Source organism: Parus major, chromosome 14, assembly GCF_001522545.3.
Source record: "Parus major isolate Abel chromosome 14, Parus_major1.1, whole genome shotgun sequence".
NCBI classification, from domain to species: Eukaryota; Metazoa; Chordata; class Aves; order Passeriformes; family Paridae; genus Parus; species Parus major.
Window position 1 is genome coordinate 3,416,715 of NC_031783.1, and position 22,493 is coordinate 3,439,207.

The window sequence follows — 22,493 nt, forward strand, 5'->3', positions numbered from 1 at the left end:
TTAACCATGCCTTTTAAAGTCAGAGGATCCTCCACTGAAGAGGTGTTGCTTATTGACAGGTTCTGCTTCCTAATTTAAGGCTTTCAGTAGTGCCCATATTTAAAGTATTTTACATAATTCATTGCACTATTTTCTTCCTGCCCATGGAAATGATAAGCATCTCTTGCTGTGATCTTTCACTCCAAGGATTAAGACTCTTTTCATATTCATAAATGTGAGGAATTCTAATAAGTGGTGTGCCAGTGAGCTCTGGGTGATGGTCAGGAGGGTGTGAGGGTGGCTTCTGCAGCACTGCTGGGAGTGCCACTGTGCTGAGGGACGATGTGTAGGGGACATTTCAAATCTCTCTGTTCCTGCTCACAGGGCTGGGGCTCTGCAGCATGAAACACAGCCAGGAGACAGGTATAACCCTACTAATGATGAGAAATCAGGAGTGAAGGATTTGAATAGCTTACACCTGCGTTTGAGACTGAGTGATCCATCTCTTATTTTGTATGCCTATCAGTCCTGAATGAACAACAGCTGTAGCTTAGAAACAGATGAGACTCTCTTAGGAAATGCTTCTGTTAAGGGCTTTTTACAGCCCTGTCACAGTTTAAATGGACTTTCAAGCTGTGCTGATGTTAAGTCCCTTGTTTGGGGCCGAGGTGATGGAAGAATTGCTATTCATTTCCAGCTACACTGGCTGTCGTGTTGTCAGAAGTTCCATATTTTAAAATATGACTCAAAATTCTGAATTTTCTGACACATGGCACTTATGTAGCTAACTCTTAGGGCACTGATGCCTTTTGTGCAATTCATTTTGCAGTAATAACCCCCAAATATAATAAAATTCATTTGAAGGAAGTACATTAGATAGTTAAAACTTAACAATACTGACCACAAATCTTAAATTTCCCCACAGGTAAAGGGGATGTGCATTGCTTTATCTCAGTGAAGTATCTCCCTGCCCTCATCCTGCTTATTTATTCTCTTTTTTAATGCTTTAAATGTGTTGCTGCTATGAGATTATTAAGGAAAAAGTGTTTATTTTATTTTAGATATCAAATTACCCCAGTTCCGCTCCTTCCCAGTCATGAGGCTGCTGCTTTCCCTGCTGACTGGAATATTTGGGAATGATGGTGCCTTCCTCCTGTGCAGTGTACCACGAGAATCTCACACCAGGTTAACAGAGCTATGGATATGCACCCTCAGCTCTGCATCCTCCCAGCAAAAAGATGGAAAAAATACTTGATTATTTCTACCTTGGTGTAAGAGAGCGACTGAACTGGAGATACACTCAAGCTGTGAATGTCAGGGATAAATAGGCAGCTTACAAATGGCATTGAAAACTGTGCTGCTGAGTGGGAAAAAGATTTGGTTTCTTATTGTTCTGCTGGCTTTGGGTTGATTTTTTAAAAAAAGAAAAGTGGCGTGTTTTGATGAGGATTATACAGAGCGATGGCTTCGGAAAGTGCAGGAGCTCTTCTCTTCAAATGTTTGCCTTTTAGACTGAGTTTCTTAGACTGGGCTGCTTGGTGAGGCTGGTTTTGCTCAGCAGTGACAGCCAGGAGCAGCTCTGGCCTCGTGCAGCACAGGCCCGTGGCATTAATGTGTCAGCATCTGTTCGCTACAGCAGAGGTACCACGACCTTGCTGTATCATCATTAATTTCCCCAAAACAAACCAGCCAGAACTAGTGCTGGTAGAAACAATTTGAAGAACATCAGCATACAGTCAGACTTGTTTAGTCTTTGACATTGATGGAGGGGTTGTTGCTTTTGTGACCAAAACTCAAGAGGACCATGAAGGCAGGGCCGTGCTCTGCCCAGGGGCTGTGGACACGCTCGTCCCACCAGGACTCTCATCCCTGGGAAAGGTGGGAATGAGCAGCCAGACCTGGGAGGACCTTGGCTGACTTCACTGGCTGCATTTTGATCAGAACACACGGTAAGGCTGGCAAAGGGCTCCATCTTCATTTCTGTGCCTCACGGCCTCAGGGCGCAGGAGGAGAAATGACAGAGGAGGAAAGTCTGCCCCTGGGATATGGGAATTCGTGTTTGTACCAGGCCAGACCTTCAGCCCCTGGCAGCTGGGGACAGCAGAGTGGCCTGTGCTGCCACTTCAGGGCCTGGCCCTCCCTTTGTGCTGCCCCCATTGCTGTCCCTCAGAGCCACAGCCAGCTCCAAACAGCCCCTGGGGCCTGGACTGTGAGATGGTGCAGCTGCTCTTCCCATCTCCTGTTCTTACAAGGATTTACCTGGGAGGGGATCTCTGCTGCTCAGGGCTGGGAGGGCTGAGAGGCCACTCTTGCCCATGGCTAGTGGCCCTGGGGGTGGCTGGTGGGGGCTGAAGCACCTTGGGCCACCACTCTGGCCAGTCTCGCTGCCCAGTTCCTGCCAGAGCTGCTCCTCACACATGTGGGGGTCTCTGAGCTGCCCCAAGTACTGGGGCAGAAAAAACAACCCCTTTGTGCATTTCAACTCCTTCCCAGAAAGGGCTTTAAATGAAAGTAAATCCTTCCTTAGCCTAAGGTTTGGCAACAGTTTAAACTTAAGGTAGTTATAGAGGTATAATTGAATTGCTTTGTTCCACAAGCTCTAACGATGGCAAATCAGATACATTTGTATAAAAATTATTTATTAAGACAAATGAACAGACAAAAGATAACGGATGGAAGATCTTAATCAGAATTACTTCCTATGCTGCATGAAACTAAAAAAAATATAGTTGATTTTAACATCATAAAGAAGTGCATGATATCAAGGTATTTATATTAAAGCTGGCAAAAGAAATGGCATTGATTAGGATTTGAATGTAACATATTACCAAAGTTATGATGATGTACAGATTCCTTCATTTAACCCCAGGGTAGTAACCTTGGAGTAGGCATCCCTACTCATGGGAGAAACTCCACACATTTCCAGGAAAACACACGGAAGATTTCTACTTTGTGAAAGTTTGGTGTGGCTTTTATGGTTGTAAAGGGGTGGCTGTCAGTCAGAAATCCAGCTTACCTTGTCAGATGTCCCTTCAAATGGACATTTATTATTTACAAGATATTTATTGTCACTTGGGAGGTGCTAACCCTATGGCACCAAAATAACTCCCTATGAGATATCCTGTCCTGTTTGAGTTATCTAAGTGGTTAACAAACAGCAGATGAGATTTTATGGGGGTAGAATGTCCTGCTCCTCCTGTTGATGGTGATGGCTGCTGGCAGCATCACTTTCCCTTTGATGCCTTAGGATTTAGCATTTCTATTTTTCAGATCCTGTGCTGCTTTAGTGTTTAACTCTAAACTCCATGGGCTGCCAGCTGCTCTTCTCCTGTTTAGTCAGACAAAACAATTCCTCTCTAGGCCTGAAACTCAAGGACACCTGACTCAGGCCCTGAAAAGTATAAATAAAAGTGAGTTTGGGGAGGAAAACTGGGGGTAAATGACTTCATTACCTGAAGTTGTAATTGGAGGATTAACCCCTGATATAAATGGACCAAATTCATAATTGTATGGAAAAGCTGGTGACCATTTTCCATCTTGGGTGCAGCCTCTGGGAGGCTCCTGACTGCCCAAGGTGTTCCTGTTGGAGGCCTTTAATAAATACCCACTTTATTCTCTTAATCTTGTCTGGCCTCTGTTCCAGACTGCCACACCAAGGCATCACCATGACCTGGCAGAGCTGGAGATGTCTCAGCTCTGGCATTACCCAGTCCCCGAGCCTGAGGAAGCCCAGGGTGCAGGGGTGTCCCTGGCACGGGCTCTGCCCCAGGGCTGGGAGCCCAGGGCATGGAGCAGCAGCCCAAATTCATTAAATCACTGGAAGTTTGCAGAGGTGAGGGCTGCTGGGAGCCACGAGCCGCGGGTCAGCGCTAATGGAGTTGCTGGGTGAGGTTCATCAGCCCGCCTGACCTGGTGTTTGGGAGGCTGCTGCTGTGTGCACGCCTGCCTGCCGCACGGGAGGGATGGGGATGCAATTTTCGGGGCTAATGATTGTGCTGACCTGATGTCCTCATACAGCTGCTTTCTATTACTGTCGCTTAACTGGGACAGGGGAGGCTCAGGGGACTGCCTTTCTGTAATGAGCTGGCTGTGCAATTATGGCACTTACTGCAGGACACCGGGGCTAAATCTAGCTCATTTTTGCTTCATCATCTATTTTTATATTATTCTGGCATAATGTGGGCATTCCAAAAAATGTGAGTTTATTGCTCCTGGGTGAGATGGATAGTGCTAATAGTGCTGCTGAGTGTTGTGAGGCAGGCGTCGCGAGGGAGTTGTTTCATTGCTGCCTTTTCACTCTGTCCTCTTGCCTCGCTGCTCTGGAGCCTTACAAAATTAATGACACATGAAAAAAAAAATCACTGGAGATATTTTTGTTTATATTTATATTCCAGGTTTTTTTTGTCTGGTTTTTTTTTTTTTTTTTTTCTCCTTGCTAAATTAAGCAGGAAGCATTAATGTCATTTTTACCAGAATCCATGGAAAAGCTGTAGTGGCTCGACAATTTCCTTAAAAATGCTTTTTTTACCCTGAACTCCAGATTTATTTTATTGCAGTTGCATTCTGATCATGAGCTTCTACCATCTAATAAGTGTGAAATCCTACTCTTGTTGACATCTAGAAATTGCCAGGATTATCATAGGCAGCAGGGCAGCAGTGTATGTGGATATTTTGCTAAAGGTGTGGATAAAGTAGGTTTAGGTTACTTTTAAGAGGACAGCAAACAAAGACCATATATTTTATTGCATAAAAAACCCATGTATTTTTTGTGGTTAACTTATTATGTATTGATGTTTTCTCTCATTACCTCATCATAAGAGTAATGGAATTTATTCCCAAGTAATGAAATTTATTCCCAGTATTAAAGAGGAGCCATTTAGCAAGTCCTGTGCAGCTCAGCTTGCTTTGTAAAAGTGAGTTCCGATTTCAAAGAGAAAACCATGTTATTTTCCAACTGCTTTGTACCAGACACACAAATATACAGAGTCTTTCATGAAAATCATTGTATAAGTTAGTTAGAACAAGTGTTTCAGAGATTGTTTTCCTTTTGTTTATTTCTTTTGGAGAGTTTATTTGGTTATGCTACAGAAACTTTTTAAAAGACGACATTATGACTGAGAATTCATACATTAAGTGAACTAACCATGATAACTACTCCACATTTTGCAGACTGATTTATAGAGCAACTTTAGCTTAAAGATCCTTAACAGCCAATATTAACTGAGCATCACAAATACTATTAGGGTGTAGTTAAGGGCAGATATATTTTTCACCAACTGTGGAAGTCATTGCCTGTAGACTTACTGAGTTTACAAAAATTTGGAGTAACCTAATGCTGTTATCCACAGCAGTAAATAAACTGAGCAAAATTTAATTAAAGATACATATCTATGAAATATGAGTCTTGATTCCCCCTGTTCTCCCTTCAGCATATTCCATTCATGTATGCCTTTAACAGATTAGATTTTCTGTGCTGGGCACTCATGTGTAACAGCCACAGGTTGTTGTGTTTAGCCTTGTGGAAGCCCCAGGGAGCTGATCCTGCAGGATACCCCAGGAGTTTCTCACTTGTGCTTTCAGGAGCAAGAACTGAAGAGCAGCATTTTACCCTCACTACTTCTCTGGGGACCAGGAGTTCGCTTTCAAAAATTAAGTCTTGGCTATTGAAAATGTAGGTGTTCATTTTCATGTCCCAGGCAAAAATCCATCTGAGAGCTCTCTTTTCTTAGAGAGTCTCAATTTGGCCATCTTGTTTTTATTGTGAAGAGAGGAGGTGCTAGAGATAAACCTCTTAAAGCCTTCACAGACAATTCTGAAAAAATATCCAGGGTGTTTATCAGGAAAAAAGGTTTTAGTTTAGACCTTTATTCGAGCATTAGTCAGAATAAGGGTAAGAACACAAATGAAAAAGCCCAGCCTTGATGAGTTAACATTTTTGGGTCAAGTCCCACCCTCCTGACACTCAGGAGCTTTGGTGACCATTAGGGATTAGGTTCATAAAGAGTCATGTAGGATTTCTTGGTAGTCTTAGGTAGGTGTGGGGATGTAAAAGTTAATTTAGCTTCACTTTCCAGAATTGCTTTTAGAAATCAAGAAGGAGGTGAATGAAAACTGATGAATTAACAAGAATTGCTTTAGCAAGAAGGTGATCTCTCTTGCATGCATATTTTTCTATGCTTTTTATGGAGAGATTGAAATATGTTTAAAGAACAGTTTAGATTTATAGCTATATTTATCATGATTACTTCACTAAATTTGGCAAGATGCATTAGAATTCCATGTTTGAAAGGCACAGTGCTTTAGGAAGTGAAGTATTACAATATGGTTTGGCTTATTTTTCTAATTTTGTCAACACTGAAAGTTCCAGACAGCACATTGCAACGTTCCTAAAGGCTTGTTGGTTGGTTTGGTTTTATCTTTTTCCTTTCTCCTGTTCCCCTGCTGTTGTTTATCTCAGCCAAGCAGCGAGATTACAGGTAATTGTTCACATCATGGAGTCAGAGGTGGTGAAGAACACTCAGCACAGGGCTGGTTTCTTTGCACCCTGTCATAAAACAGCTCCAACAGCTCAGGTTCTGCTCAGAGGCCTGGATTGTGGGAGCCACAATCAGAAATCTGTTCTGAATCCTGAGGAGCCAGGCTGGCAGCTGCTCCAGGCAGAGAAAAACCGGGAAAAGCCAGTGGGCAATAATCCATCCCCCATCCCTCCCGACCCACAGGGGGATCCCCAATTTAATAAAAGTTTGCAGCACAGTGATAATCACACTGTGATTTTTAATGCTGCCTGAGCTCAGTGAGACAAACTTGCAATGCAGAATTTCACATTTGTTCAGATAAATGCCAGGACATTCTCAGACCTTGTCAAGTCTCTGCCCTTGATCTCATCAAATTTGCTGAGCTCCCTTGCAGGGTGTGACTGCAGCAGATTCCAGAGTGGGTGAGCAGTGCAGGTGCTGGTCTCCAGGACTGTCTGTCTGTCAGATATTTTGTGTCTAAAAAGAAATAAAATTAATTCTGTCTCGGCATTAGCAATTCCAATCCCATTAATACTATTTCTAGGTTTATATCTTTTCTTCATGTTTAAAATCCTCTATGCCTAATATTCCAAACAAGTTTCTAAAGTCCAAACTGCCAAAGATTGTTTTTTTTAGCTTGAGTGTTTATTTGCAGCAGATTTTTTTTCTTGTCCTGGCCTCATTTTTTTTTTTTAAATTCTTTCTCTTGTTCCTTAGGAACCTGGGAATGGGGAAGGATATTAAAGGAATAAAGGTAAAAAAGGATTTTTTTTTCTTTTTTTATTGAATGTACAGGATTCAGATTGGTGTGAGAAGGTGACAAAAATTAAGAAAATGTCTTTTTTAGAAAAATCACTGACAGAAAAAGGGCTTCACACATGGGTGAGATGGGACAGTTCAGTGAAATGATCACTCACCTTAAGGCACTGGATTGATGAGAATCTGGGCTCAAAACATGGCCTGTTCAATTTTTTCCTGGTGGTTTTTTTTGTTTTCTTTTTTTTCTTTTTGTCTTTGAACTTTGACACAGGGAATTTCATCTACTTTATATACAAAACTGATACTAAATGAGCTGTCCAGCCTCATGTTTGAGGAGTTTTCTTCGTTCAACAAAGTTTCCATTATTTCTTTCTGGTAAGGTGTTGAGATACATAACAAATAGCAGCTATTTGTTTCCTGGATTAGAATGGCAAATATTGTCCTCTGTTTGTTCTGGAGAGAGGAACTATGGAGGCATGCACCTCAAGATAAGACCTTTCTAAATGCTGAGAGCAGTAAACAGAAGTTAAAAGACTCTACTTGTTTTGCAGTGTTATCACCGTGTTTATGTTTTTGTCAGTATTCACAGATTCCTCAGGTAGAATGGGAAGTTCTGCATTGAGTACAACTTCTAGGAATAGCAAAAAATCCATTTTTAAAGATGTGTTCTGTCAGTCATGTTTAGCTTGTAGCACAAGAAGAATAAATTGCATCTTGCTTGGGAAAATGACATAAACCCATGGTTTTGTTATGTCACAGAGGGATTATGGTGAGAGAGACAAGGATCCCTCACCTAAGCTGTAATTCCTCCTGGTGAAATTGCTGTGGTTTTAACTAGGGCATAAAATGTCCTGGGGGAGCAGCAGGAGAGAGGAAATGGTCATTGTCCCTCACAGGGGCCATGGGGCAGAGCAATGGATCACTGCAAAGGGAAAGGAGGTGAACTGGTGATGGCACATCTTGTCTGCAGCTCGGTTCTCCTCTCTGCTCCTCCCTTGGCTCAGCCCACTCCCACCTTCTGCAGCAATGAGCTTATCATGGACACACCACTCCAGCTGCTCCCTCAGCCAGGATCCCCTGGGATGGGGTGAATAAATTGGCTTTGTGTCTCAGGTGGCTTGGCTGCAGGTCTTAGCTCTGCTCAAGGAGCTTGAGAGCTGGCAGTGCCTTCTCAGAGGCTTTAATTGAGTGATCACTCTGTGACACGCAGACACTTCCTCAAAAGCCTCAGCAAAGGATGGCTTGGAGCTGCAAGTCTTTGTCATGCCCATTACACTGCTCCCAGGTCTTCATTCACTGGCTTCTCAAACATGACAGGAGATACAGCTGCTGGGCTGGAAATTACAAGTTTCAGGAACAGGGGGTAGGAGTGAGGGGGAGGAAGAAATCATTCATACAAATAGAATGATCATTCCCTTCAAGACACATAAACTTAAATAAAATAGCTGTTAAAACTTTTAGATAATTGTCAGGTCTTCACAGACTAACAATAGTCAGCTCATTAATTTAATGAGTGTTATTTGACCCATAATATTAAATTAATGTGTTTTACTGTTTATTAATTAAACATTAGCCTGAGGAATGTCATTATTTTAAGTAGAAACACTCCATCTTTGTCTCCATTGGTGTAGTGGTGAGTATCCTAGCAAAGACCATAATCCCTCTGCTGTGAGGATCATTTGCAGAGCTCCCAGAATAACTCTGGGTGTGTTCATGTCCCTGTGCCCATCCTGGCTACAGATGTTCTCTCAGCTGTGTAGCTCAGGCTGCTGCAGTATTTCAGCAGGAGAACTCTGGTGTGACAGCCTGGCCCCCTGACCTGCTGTACTGGGGGCAGCTGCTGCTGCACTGCTCAACACAGAGCTCCTCTTAGCAGTGCCACTGTGTTGAGTTATTTGTCATTTCCTTTGATAATTTTTCATTAGTATGCTTGGCCTAAGGATGTGCTAATGGAATTTGATAAAAATGTAAAGCTGGGAGGAATTGCTAACACAGAGGAGCCGGGTGTTTTATCCAGGAAGAGATGGATGGGCTTGCAGATTGAAATAAAAGTGAATTAATGTTAGTAATAGCAAGGAAAAGGTCATGCTTCTAAGAACTAACTGGAATTCAACTGCTGAGCAGGGATTTATCAGACAATAACTTGGAGAAGAAAGATAGAGACATAATATGTCCGGTGGCCCAGCTGACCACTGGGTGACTGTAAAGCACCAGGAAGGTACAAAAATATAAAAGAGAAATACAGTCCTTGGACACGTAAGGTGAATTATTAAAATAGAAGAGTAATTGCCTTGCAAGGCATTAGTGAGCTCTGCCTGGAATAGTCACATTGTTCAGTTCTATTCACGTTTTCTGCAAAGCTGATAGAGGGAGAAGATAGGCACCTTTGACAGAGGGTTTAGAGCGGGATTTATGGCAGATTCAGGAAGTTCCACTCCAAATTCTGCTGTTTTAAGACAGGTTTTTGGTATATCCTCTACAATATGTGCTTTTAGTCATTTGCCTCCAAGAAAGATTTAATTAAATTGATGTAAGTGGAGTGAAACTCTATGAGTCTATTAGTAAGAAGACCTTTTTGTGAGGGGACACTAGCAGAGTGACCTGAGGGAATGCCAGCAGGGAGTGGATGGGATGGCTTTTTGTATGGTTTGTTTTGGAAAGGAAAAATAACTGCTAGCACTAAAAAATATTGATGAAGAGGAATAACAACAACAAAAAAAGGCGATAGGTTGTTTGTAAATAAATAGAATTTAAATAAGTTCAGTTCTGCTTGTGTGAGAGAAATTCTTGAACAGCTTCCAAAATCCCATTAGTGACAGAGATACACATTTCAAATAGAGCTGAACCTGGGTTTGAATCAGGTTAAATTAAATAACTGTTTGTGATTGCAGGTACCGTGTTGTGATGTGACAGGAGTTCATTTCCATTCCTAAATTCCTTTGGAACGAGTTTTTGATGAATCCACAGATGTCTTCCATTGAACAGTAGCTCTGCACACAAATTGTCTCCTCTGCTGTGCAGGCTGAGCTCTGTTCAATAACCACTGGGCTCTCCTCCCCCTGAGCTCAGCCAGGGTCATGGCTGGGCACTCCTCCTCCTGCTCCTTGGAGCTTGGGAGAATTGGTGGTGTCCTTTAGAAGTGATGATTAACACCAATATAAAGGAAGATCTATTCTCCTGGAGACAGAATTATAGCTAGGTGTCAGTCTGGAATTTGTGAGGAGACTATTAAGGGCTTTTCAACCTAGTACAGTGGTGACAATATTGTGACATAAAGTTCTAACAAAGATTTTTGTCTTACAGCATGGTTTAACAGCCTTCAGAGTCTAATATGAGCTTATTAACTTCATGGCTGTTGTTTGACCTATAACAATGTATACGTGTCTTAAAATGTTTAAGTTGCTTTAATATAAATGATGAATTTCTCTGTATTTCCAGCAGTGTTCTTTGTGCAGGTTTTCATAGCAGTTGACTTTGTATCTCCCTGGTGTTAGACAATGACCTTAACTGAGCTCAGTGTAACCCTTGAGTGGCAGAGAACTCCTTGATGTTTGTGCTTCAGGGCAGCTTTGGTTGCTGGAATTCAGCCCTGGGGCTCCCAGGTGGCCAAACCCTGGTCACCAGTGCTCAGCAGACTGTCCCTAGGGAGAAGCATCTGGAAAAACTTCCTTTGTCACATTGCACACAGAACGTGGTCTTCAGGCTGTTACTTTTACCACTGTGGAACTGAACTCTTTTCAGAGTGTACCCTGGGAGTTTTGTCTGGGTTGGAAAGCTTATGGCTGCATTGCTCATCGTCAACAAATTAAAAATTAATAAAAATAGATAAATATTTTCCAGTCCTTTTTTTGGTATATTTCCTGGATTTTTTACCCAATATTCCTGAATTTTACTGCTTTAATATATCCCTGTTTTTGCCTTCTGGTGTGCATGAGAGGTGAATAGTCTCAGTGTGAAAGACAGTTCTCTTCAGTTCTGTTCCCTCAAGCCATAACAACCAATTGATGTCAGTTACCTCAAAAGCCAATTAATCCCACTCCTCTTTTGTTGGATCAATACTAACGCATTTCTCCTGTAATTTTCAGGTTTTGACATCGCTGGATGCCAGCAAAGCTGAGGTAGGAAATTCTGTCTTATACTGGTGGAATGTTAAATAGCTGTCTGTGCTCCTGATGGAGGGGCCAGCTTGATTACAATTTTGGGGCTGAAGTTTAAGTTATTTCAGGATGGTTTTTTTTTGGTGTTTGTGCTGCTCCTAGTGCTTAATGAGCCAGTTTTTGGAACTCTGGCTGTGGTATAACAATATTTAAGCCCATAAAGTACTTCTAGGAAAGTTTTGCCATTGTGCAGGTCTTTCTGAAGGTTTCCATGGCATCAAAACCACACGGTTCAGAGGCTTGCTCAGTGTGTGATTTATTTCCTACCCCCAGAAGGTGCAAGCTGACCTTGCCCTGTGCCCTTCCCTCTTGTCCTTTGCTCCTCAGCCAAGTGGGTTTGTAGCTGCTCCAGGGGTGGTTCTGGGGCTTGGCACGTGTTCTGTCCAGCTCCACACCAGCTTTTCCTCACTCCTCCTGTACCATATGCCGTGAGCTGCTTGAACAGACTGGAGCACGAGCGAGCAGTTGAATTTTGTGCTGAGTTCTCAATGAATTCCAGAGGGCCATTGGCAGTGTTGTACATTAGGTGCTTGACATTGCTGCAGGTTAGCTTGATCCTTTTGGACTCACATTTATTTTGTCACCTTTTCTTTTGATGTGTGAGAATTTCTGAGTGGTCTGAAGGTGTTCTTGGAGGTGAAAATATCCCGATTATTGGAGTATGTTTTGAATAACTGCCTGCTAAAGCAAAAGTGGCAATCCTTTGTGAGCACAAACGTGTTTGACTGCATTTGCCTCTTCTGAACAGTGCTGCTGAACAAGTCACTGCACTTTTAGTAACTGGCAGATATTTCAACTTGGGGCACAGTTCCTGAGCCATTTATTTGTAATGTCAGTTGGAAGTTGAGAGTGCTCCTCTGTGAAACCCTTCTCAGACTCACAGTAGGGAATCTGTGATGTGCTCCAAAGCTAATGTTTAACTGTGACAAAATGGGTAGGTGACTCTAACTGCTGGAGTCAGATAAATTTTTAATATGAACCTTTGTTAAATTAAATTGCATTATTAAAGAGAATAGATAAACTGAGCTAGTTACTTTAAAGAACAAGAGCACGGGTTCACTTGCATACTACAAAAGAATGAGATCATTCATTTTTATTTAGATTGAGACTGTAATATCAGTGTTCAATTTAGCTGGTCTGATTCAATTGCATACTTGGCTTGTCTCAGGGAGTTTCAGGAGCAGGATTTGTATCTATTTTTTTGCTGTTGCACTGTTCAAATGTTTGGTGCTGTTCTATCAAGAGCTCACTAATAGTCATTTTCAGTTTTTTATTTTGTAATGGGATTTTGGGGGCTGAGATTTGTCACTGTGTGGGTACTGCTATTGACTCTGCTGCCTTCTATACAGTCTGTTTTCTTATTTAGCTGTCAAATGTCCTCATGTACATTTTTTCTCTCATGTGTGTAAAATTCTAGGAATATTGCAAGTTTCTGTGTTGGCCAGTTGAGTTTGTTAGTACTCCATTGGTTTGAAAACCTTGAGTTAATACATTTGGTTGTTCTTTAAGGGCTCACCAGCTGAACTTTGTGCCCCAGCCTGTGGGCCTGCTGACTGTAGGCACAGATCTGTGTGTGAGAGGTTATGCTTGGGTGCTGTTTCTCCTATTCATGAAAGTACTCAGAATTATTGCCAAATACAGGGCAAATCCTAATTGAAGGTAAAGGATAATTAAATATTTTCCCTGAATCGGGCATGAATGTTGCTTGGAAATAGTCTGAGTCCAGTGGAGTAACTCACATAAAATAGCAAATAAAAAGATTACAGACATGCAGAAGTGGTTGATGAATTTTCAGCTTGAGGGAAACAACTCCTTTGACATAATAGCAAAACTTCCCAAAATTTCTTTCTGAAACCCACACGGGCACAGCACTACAGTTCTGGTGGAGTTTTGAGTCCTTACAGAACTGTGGGATAACAAGACATACAGGGCATTTCCTCAGCTTTGGTAATAGCTGCCCTCTGTTTTGCCAGATTGGATTGGATTGGATTTTTCTTTACCTTTGTGTCTTTGTGAGCAGTTCTGAGAAAGATCCTACCCCAAATGCCCTTCTTCTGGCTTACCTTTGTGTCGGGTCTTGTCTCTTTGGAGCTCCCTTGTTTGCTGCTGGAGTGCTTGGCCAGAGCTCTCTGCTCTGCTTTTGGATAAAAAAACACTTACATTTGTTTTCTAAAATCTTTTATCAGAGCCTCTACTTGGTTGCTCTTGAGCTGTTGATCCGAGTAGTCTTGAAATTTGTTTATTCCTTTTTCTTTGTGCTTAGGTGACGCTGTTGTGTTCCCTTGCTAAATTTTGTATGAAGTCTGGATGAAAACTTAGTGTGTTTGTGCAGCTACTGAATGTTTTAGGAAGATACAAACCAGCTGGGTTTTTTCCTAAATGCTGGTTGCCACGTAGCACTACAGAGACAAGAACATCGAGAGGAAGCTGTCAAGTGATCCCAGGACCTTCCTTCCATCTCTTAACACAAAGGGACAGCAAATAGTGACAGAGTCAAAGCTGTAGGCAGCAAAGCCTTCCAAAAATAATTGCCAGATCTGCCCACACTGTGTCTGTTGGGGTCATCATCTTGTAAATATGCCAGTTAGAGGCATCTTAAAAAGGAATAACTTATGCATAGGTAGTCAAACACAAAGATTTTTATCACAGCTTACCCTGGTTTCTTGTTCAAGCCCATGACAGATTCTGTTAATACCCTTGGGTATTAATGGGCCTGAGATCAGTCTCAAATACAGATATACACTGTAGCAATTCCCATAACACACAATAAAGTAAGATTTCATGTGATTTTCTGGAACAACAAATTGAAGAATGCCCTTTTTCCATTCTGCTAACTTTATCTATTACAGGTGTTTGGCATCTAGTCCTTTTGTTGTTTTTTTTCTGAATGTACATTTTTCCCCTTGAAAAGATGTCTCATTCAGCAGACTATTTGACTTTCCAGAGTGTTCTTCTTTCTAATTAGAAGTGAGAATAAATGATCTTTATGTTAGGCAAAGCATAATTTCTTTTCCTTTTTCTGAAACAAATGGTGTTACCAAAATAGAACAGAGAAAGCTTGTTGTGATTCCTCTTTTCCTCTGCAATATTTGAATAAATGATTCCGTGTAGTTCAAGGCCTTCTTGTGAGAAGTGAGAGGTCATGCCTGATTGAAATACAAGTTCAGCATAACTTTGTGTTAGCTCTCTGCCTGCTTTAATGGGAGGAATGTCAAGGCAGCCTATTTTTTACTCTCATAAAGAAAAGGGTGCCAATATATCTCAGTAAAACCAAATCAAAATCAGCTCAAAGCCCAAGGAGGTTATTAAATCAGAGTTTACAGGAAACCTCAGAATAATGAGGAGAATATGGCTGTAATGATAACAAAAGTGTGATTGATTTATCCAGTGATCCATCAGGTCCTTGATTATCAGGAAATGTCACTCTTAAGCTCCCCATGTCCCTGACGTGGAACGGGTCAGCTCAGAAAAGGCCAGCACATGGATTCCCTTCATCCACCCTCTGCTGCCCTCTGGGTGGGGTGGGGAGAGGAGAATCCTCTGACAGGACAGGCAATTTCACAGGTTTTTTATTTGTAAAATGTGTATGAGAAATCCTGTCTGTCTGCAGGAAAGGTGTTTGCACGAGCGGTGTCAGGGACGCACGTACAGGGTATCCACAGCAGAGCCGGTCTGAAAGGCACCACGAGGGTGCTGTGAAGGCTTTGTGCTCCCTGGAATTACTGCCTGCTTGCCTTTCACTGCTCCTGGGGGTCCCAGGTGCCACCCCAGCCCATCAGTGCTGCACAGTGCCCAGCGCCTGACACGCTCTGGAGGTGATGGAGAACCCAGCTCGAGAGAAATGGAGGAGGGCAGGCAGCAGCAGAGCTGGGCTCTCACTGCCAGCAGCACCATGCCTGCCTCCACTGCCTGCTTCTGATGCCAAGTGAACTAATTCCTTTTGGAAAAGGAGTCAGTGAGATATGTGTGTGTGTAAACAGATAGCAGAGCTTGCTCAGGAAAGATGCCTCTACCAATATTGTTCTGCTATGAGTGGTTTGATGGTTTGCAGTGTGCGCCGTTCCTGCTAGACTTATAATTCTTTCTGCTAGCTCATGAGGAATTTTTAAATCCTGTTGGCTGTCTGATTGATTTCTATGGGAAAACTATGATATCAGTGGGAACTTTATCTGGGGAAAGATGAATGCTTGGTTGGATGCTGTCAGGGTAAATTGCAGGTGCTGTATTAAAACCCCATGGCAGATAAAAACATGTCATTCAGCCTCCCTCCACTCCCTGCCCTACTTTATTCTCCCCAGCACACTTAACATGCGAGGGCCTCGTGTGCCATCACTGCAGGGGACGTGCGTGCTCAGGACAGGAGTCATTTCCATTTCTATTTTCAGCTTGTTTTTCAGGATGAGCGAGTGGATTACAGCTTCTCCCCGTCCTGATGCATCAATACTTTACATCAGCCACAGCGTTTGATTGAAACTGTGCATTGTTAATCTTATCCAGCTCTGTGTTCCCTCTTCCCTTCCAAGTGGAATGAGGCATGGAGTGATCAATCACGATGACTAATAAAGAATTTGCCATTAGTACTTTTTTTTTTGAATGTTCCTGTCTTTAATGTATTTACAGCAAGAAAATATTTGCAATTTAAGAAAACTACAAATCTATAGGAGTGTAGCATAAAGCTTTCCTTATAATTATGATTATTTTAAGGGGTTTAAAATCTCTGTAGAGATTTGGAATTTCTAATTATTGCAGTAAGATTGTAATTTTTGCTTGGTCTTCACTTTGAATTTGGCCGAATCAAGCTGTCACAAATTATATATAAATATATAATTTGTACTTTTTCTTAAAAAGATAATTATAATATAATTGTAATATAATTCTGCATAATATAACTAAAAATACTTATAAATTCAAGTGTAAAATCAAGATTTAGAAATTAAAATAATTTTTAATTTTCAAGCTTTTAGAACTGAACAGTTGTAACTGTGCAGAAATTGGGATTTTGATGTCGTGCCTTAAGTAATTTCCACTAAAAAGTATTTTTCAATCATGCAAGCTGAGTAAGGGTCTGAACTCCCAGTGAAAGGTGTCCCTGGGTGACTCAGTGTCACATATAAATCCTGCTGATTCTGTGTCTTCAGATCCCCAATAAACCCTTGATTGGCAGTGATGGGAGCTCCCAGCTGGAGCAATTATCCTGACAAGTTAATATGGACATTCCAAACGTGGCAGGAGGGAAACTCATGGCAGTGTGTGCCTGCCAGGTGACCCCAGGATGTGCCTGGGGTGCAGCATCCCCTGAACACAGCAAATACCTGCCTCCATCAGGATTTGATGGATTTCCCCCCACTTTTATTACCAAAGGCAGAACCTGACTTCCTTTTATAGTTTTGAAGTTTAACCGCATTAGCTACATATAGATGTATAAAGACTACACAAAGTGGATGGAGAGGAATTGTACAAAGTTTTCATCCATTTTTAACTTGAGCATGAATTTCTAGGATTGTGCTCCTGTCTGAAATCCTGTGCAGTAATTTTAATCTGTGCAGCATGAGAGACAGTCTTGCTGTAGCTGCTACTGTAAAACCTAATTTGCTGCATAAAATATGAGAGCTATAGTGAAATATGAGCCTGGAGAGCAACTCTTTTGATCTTGAGTAGTCAAAAGGTTGGCATGTATAATGGTATGAAAATAAATGATGTCAAAACTGTAGGATATAATTTATGGTTTGGGGACTACTTTACTCATAGAAGCAGAAGCTTCTACCACTGGAAAGCAAGTAGTTCAACAAAAGATAATGAATGGAAATTACAAACTTTCATAAACCCCCATAGATTGAATCCTGCAATACATCTTAGTTTAGACACAACCAGTTGTCTAATTTACTGATTATATATTATTAAATAGAGCATTTATAATATATATATGATTGTAACTTGAGCCTTCATTTTGTATTTCTTTAAATAAGTACTAGGCTTTAATTGTCATCCAGTTTGGCAAGGACTTAGGACACATAAATTACCTTTACTCAGTTCAAGTGACAAAAGCTTGGGTCTTATAGGCTTTTAAAAAGGTGTTTTTTGAGTGTCCCAGCACAGTCTGAAGAGTACCCAGGTGTGTCATGGTGCTCCTAGCAGAGGGATTACAAAACAAGGGCAGAATATTTGTTGACTGGAGTCTTTATGGCCATGATACCATGCAGGTTATTACTTGTGCCTCTGGTAGCTGAGACTGTCACCTGCACAGGCTTTTGACTTGGATTTTTTTTTTGTGCATGTATGAAAAATGGTCCATGGACTTCTTTAGGTACCTCCATTTGCTTCATTCAAAATTGCACAATCTTCCCCAATAAAGTCTCTATCTCTGCAAACAGTCTTTGAACTGGCCTTGGGGTTTTGGGGGTTTGTTTGCTAGATTTTGTTTTGTTTTGGTTGCTTCGTTTGTTTTATAAATTAATTTTTTCTTGTCTGTTTTGTTTGTTTTTACAATTTTTTTCTTCACTTTGTTTTTATTTTTTGAGGGTTTTTTGTTTGTTTGTTTGGTTTTTTGGGCCTCTATCTTTTTTTTGATGTCTGCTTTGTGAAGTTTCCTTCCATAGATTTTTTGTCCTTCTCTCAGCCGAGCTCTGCCCAGTCCCTTTGGTCGTGGTTCCAAGGCTGCTGATGAGACAGGGTGGGACCCAAGGCTGCTGTGTTGGATGTCACTGCACTTTGCAGAGCGAGTTCCTGGAGGGGAAATATTGTACCCAGGCCTCCCCAGCCCTGATGTGGCTGTTTGGATTCAACCCCTGAGCCTCAAACTAGAATATTTCCCCAAAGATCTACAGATTGCACTGCCACCAGCAACCCCCCCACCCTGCCCAGGTCTGTTTGGACAGGACTCTGAGGAGGCTTCTGGAGAAAGTGACATTTAATAATGACAGCTGTGAACCATCCTGCATGCCTTTTCTGTATGTGTATCTATAAACACACACATTTTATGGACATGTGTCTGCAGAATGTGTTTCAGCAAAGTGCATCAGAAATTTGATGGCGACAGAAGTGAATATAAGCTTGTCTCACTAAAGGGTTGGTATTGACTTGAAAGTGCATTTTGTTTATTGATTCAGTTTCTTACTTTCCTTCCACATCCTCTTGCTGAATGCTGTAAGTTTTCACTGCCTGTAGGAGAATCTGGACGTGTTTTGATGAAGGTTTTAAAGGTGCTGCATTAATCACACTTTTCTCAGTCCTCAGCTGTGGATTTCAAGAGTATCACACTGCCACAGCTCTAGATGGGCCATATTGATCTTGATGATTAAATCAGCCAAAGGAAACTTGATTTCTGAGGGAAAACTTAATATTCTCAAAACCCAAATGTCTCCTAAATATTTATAGGTTATGAAAGTTCATCAAATACCTTTGTTCTCTGATTATTACAGTGAGCAGCAACACTTAGTTCAGATTCTCATTATAGTGATGTGATGTAGTAATATATAAATCCCTGTGTACGTGTTTTCAATCATGTGAATATGCAGAGGTAACTTTTTGCTTGTATCTTGGCAAGGCAGGAAGATAAATAGGTGAAAATGTGTATGTGTTTAAGCAATAAAGTTGGTTTAATGGTTCTTGGGGAAAAATTTCCTGTGGTACACAGAGTAGTGACTTGATTGAACAGGACAGAATCATGCAGTTCAATTAATGTGCAAATATGTGTTCACTGAACTTTCATTCCATTTATCACATGGACATGGAAATAGGGTCATTTTTTATCTCTGTATTATGTATATGACATCTCAGTTCGCTTCTTGCATGCTGCTATGGGGAAAATAGCGATGTGGCACACCACAGGCAAAAAGAATTGGAGATAAATTCCTCAGCTGTCACAAACATGTTTAAGTAGATCTTTGTTTGAAGATAAATCTCTTCCTTCTGCAAGGACTAACATTCAGAAGGTCTTTGCATGCTCTTCCCATTAAAATTGGATGTATTCCTTGGCTGTGTGCTGAGAAAAATCATGGGCAACAGTTGTCATGTTTATGAAGTACATCGTTAACAAAAGAAGTGTACTTACAGAAGAACATCAAAAGGAAGTTTTAGCTGAAAATACATTAATATTCACCAGTGGCTGTTTAAAATAGAGGCAGGTATTTCAAAGTAACTTTTTTCTGATTCTTACCAAGGTTTGATTTCATCCTCAGGCCTAGTGAAATTTGTCTGGGGACTGTTCTTCTTTTAAATAATTATTATACAGGAGTAATGGTGGTTATTCAGTTCATACACTGAAAACCTATACTGGAAATTCTGTTAGTAAAAAGTAGAGTGAGTAAACTTCTGCTGTTTATTTTATTTCTACAATTGTTGAAAAAAAGGTGTTTTTTTCCTCTTGATAAAGAACAAAAATGATTTACAGGAGAGCAAGAGCAAAAGATGAAATTTCATAAGTACACTGTAAATTATTGTGATAAAATTTCCTTAAGAGCCTGTAAGAATACTGAAAGGTGGTGAACAATTTCATTGCTCTGTTTCACTGAGGGTCTGAAGTAAAGACCTTTTGGCTGCCATGGGCAGCTGTAAAAATTAAAAAGCAGTTGAATTCCACATGGAATTGTAGCATTTGCAAACAAAGCTTATAACCTTTAAACAAAGCACAGGCCAAATTCTGTGCCATGGAAATTGGCAGAGCTTCATAAACTTTAATGGAGCCTTAATGGAACCGTGCCAGGTTTTAGGAGCAGTGAACGTGATCTCAGTTTGGGTGGGAGGTGGCAGAAGCTGAGGGAGAGGAAGAGGAGTTTAAATTGTTAATAATCAGTTCCCACAAGTCACTTTTAAATAAAAAAAGGTCTCAGCCTTTTCATTGCCATTGAAACATGATTTCAGGTTCTGGTCTCATAAAGAGTTTTCAATTACTTTAGTTTGGAAGTGGTTTATTCACTTTGTAATGAATTAATGGCATATGATTAATTATTTGCTGAATTACTAAAGTGTTCTAACTAAAGGATGTTGTCTTTTGGATAGGGAACTTATGGTTTTGGTACCAGGCTGAAGTCTTCAGAATCATCTTTCCAGGGTTTCTGTAACAGAGTGACTCCCAGCAGTTGGTTTGAAAATTGCTCTCCTCACTGTATCTCATTTCCTTCTTCCTTAGTGCCCTTTGTTCCCAAAGGACAGAGTGAATGTTGTCCTGAGTAGGGTTTGAAGAATTCAGAGTAGATCCAAACCATCTCGAGGAGCTCAAAGAGTTCAATCTTTTAAATTCAATTGCTTTTTTATGCAGACTTTACATTCTTAGACTTCAAACATAGCACAAGAATTTCTCTCCTGCTCTGGATTCAGTGAATGTTTTTTGCTGTAACTTCTCTGGGGAGGAAAAGCAGCTCCCAGCTGAACAGCTCTTCACATTCAGCAGGACTTCTGAAAACATGAAATTGAAAACAGCATCGTGTTTGAGCTCTAGCTGATTTATTCTGACAAATAACACAAGGGCATCTCCAGATAAACATAGATGATTACATGTTGGTAAAGCCACCGATTGTCAGGAGACCAGAATAATGTTCTAGGAGGAAATATTTGTGGTGTTTAATGAATTTTGAAGCATCACTACAAAACCTCTGTTACAAAATCGCATTTTAAATCGATACCAAGAGATTGCTGAATTTATAAAATCTGTGTTCAAGAGCTGAGCTATGTTCATTAGTTTAGTTTGTCTTGCATGGGCTTCAGTGGAGAATGCAGTTGAATACTGGTTGTGCTTTTCAGAAGAGAAGCCTAGCAGCAGGTTAAGGCCTGGACCTACATAAACAGAACAGAACAAACAGGCAGACTAATTTAATCCTGTTTCTGTGAAGCTTTCAATAAATACTTTATTCGTTGTAATAGGGATGATATATTCAATTATGGTTCTGCTAAGGACAGTGTTTCAGGAGAGATCCTCCAGAAAGAGAAGAGTTAATGGCAGTGACAAATAATCCTGAATGTGACTGTAACTATCAGAAACTTTGGTTTATGGCTCTTTATTTAATACTTCAAATACTAAATTAAAGGAGTCATAGAGAGTAGTCAAATGTGTCTTTTCTAATAATTGGAAGAGCTTTATGGCAGAGAGAATGAAAGTGGAAGTTTAGAATACATTTGAGGCATTAATTAAGCTGCTTCTCCCACAGGTGAGGGGTGTCTAATTCCTCCTCACCCACAGCCAGTGTCACTCTGCCTTCACCTCAGCTTCTAGATTGCAAAACAGCATCTAAAATATCTCCAGTTTCTCCGTCTCCTGAGCAGGAATGATGAGGTGGAAAATTGAAGTATTTGGTTTATGTCACCCAACACTGAAAACCAAAACAAACAAACAAACCAATCCCCAAAACAAAACAAATTTAAAAAATCCCTTTTTCCTTTTACAGAGTGATGTAAAGTGAAGACATATGATTGCATTTTGATTAAAGGTAATTACAAGTCACCTTAATTAGCTCCTGATCCCGTGAGTTTAGGGGAATGCTCTACTTAAAATGAACTAATGCAAAAAAATTAATACTTCATTAATAAATCCTTATTTATTATGTTTTTTTCCCTTCATGCTTTCCTCATGTTTAAAAGTAAAGAACTCTGAAACATTAAATCAAGTATAAAATGCCTGGAAGAACACTGGAACCGTTAGGAATCTCATTGTCATCATTCCCATAACTGGTTTTAAACATGGCATTTTCATGGATAGGTAACCATTTACTTTCTACATGAGCTGCTGTGATAAGAATTTATTACAGGACCTCAGGGAAATGTTGTTACATCTATTAAAAAAAAGTTACCATTAATTTTGTAGAATTAGAACATCGATTTAATTTGGCCTCCTTTAATTGATGTTAGGCAGCTTGGGAACGGATGTCCTCACTTTGTAAATGCACTTAATCACTTCTTGCTACAAAACCTTGAACGTAATTTTTCCAATCAGAGCTGACAGTTGTAGGGTTAAAGCTCAACACTAATAAATTCACAGGGACTAGATACTGTACTACCTGCTATCCTTCTTCAAAACACTGGCAGTGCCAAGCAACTCTGAATAATTTTAATTAGATAATCTCACTATGAGTTCTTTTTCTAAATAAATTGT

General features: G+C 40.7%; 1 protein-coding gene across 3 annotated transcripts in view; it reads left to right on the forward strand.

The window, feature by feature from the left end:
• RBFOX1 (RNA binding fox-1 homolog 1) overlaps positions 1–22,493 on the forward strand; it is a 1,108,850-nt gene that overhangs the window by 248,793 nt on the left and 837,564 nt on the right. For all 3 annotated transcript variants that reach the window (XM_033517815.1, XM_033517813.1, XM_033517814.1), the window contains exon 3: positions 11,339–11,371. In XM_033517815.1, the coding sequence (XP_033373706.1) occupies positions 11,339–11,371 (33 nt within the window). The remainder of the gene's footprint in view (positions 1–11,338; positions 11,372–22,493) is intronic.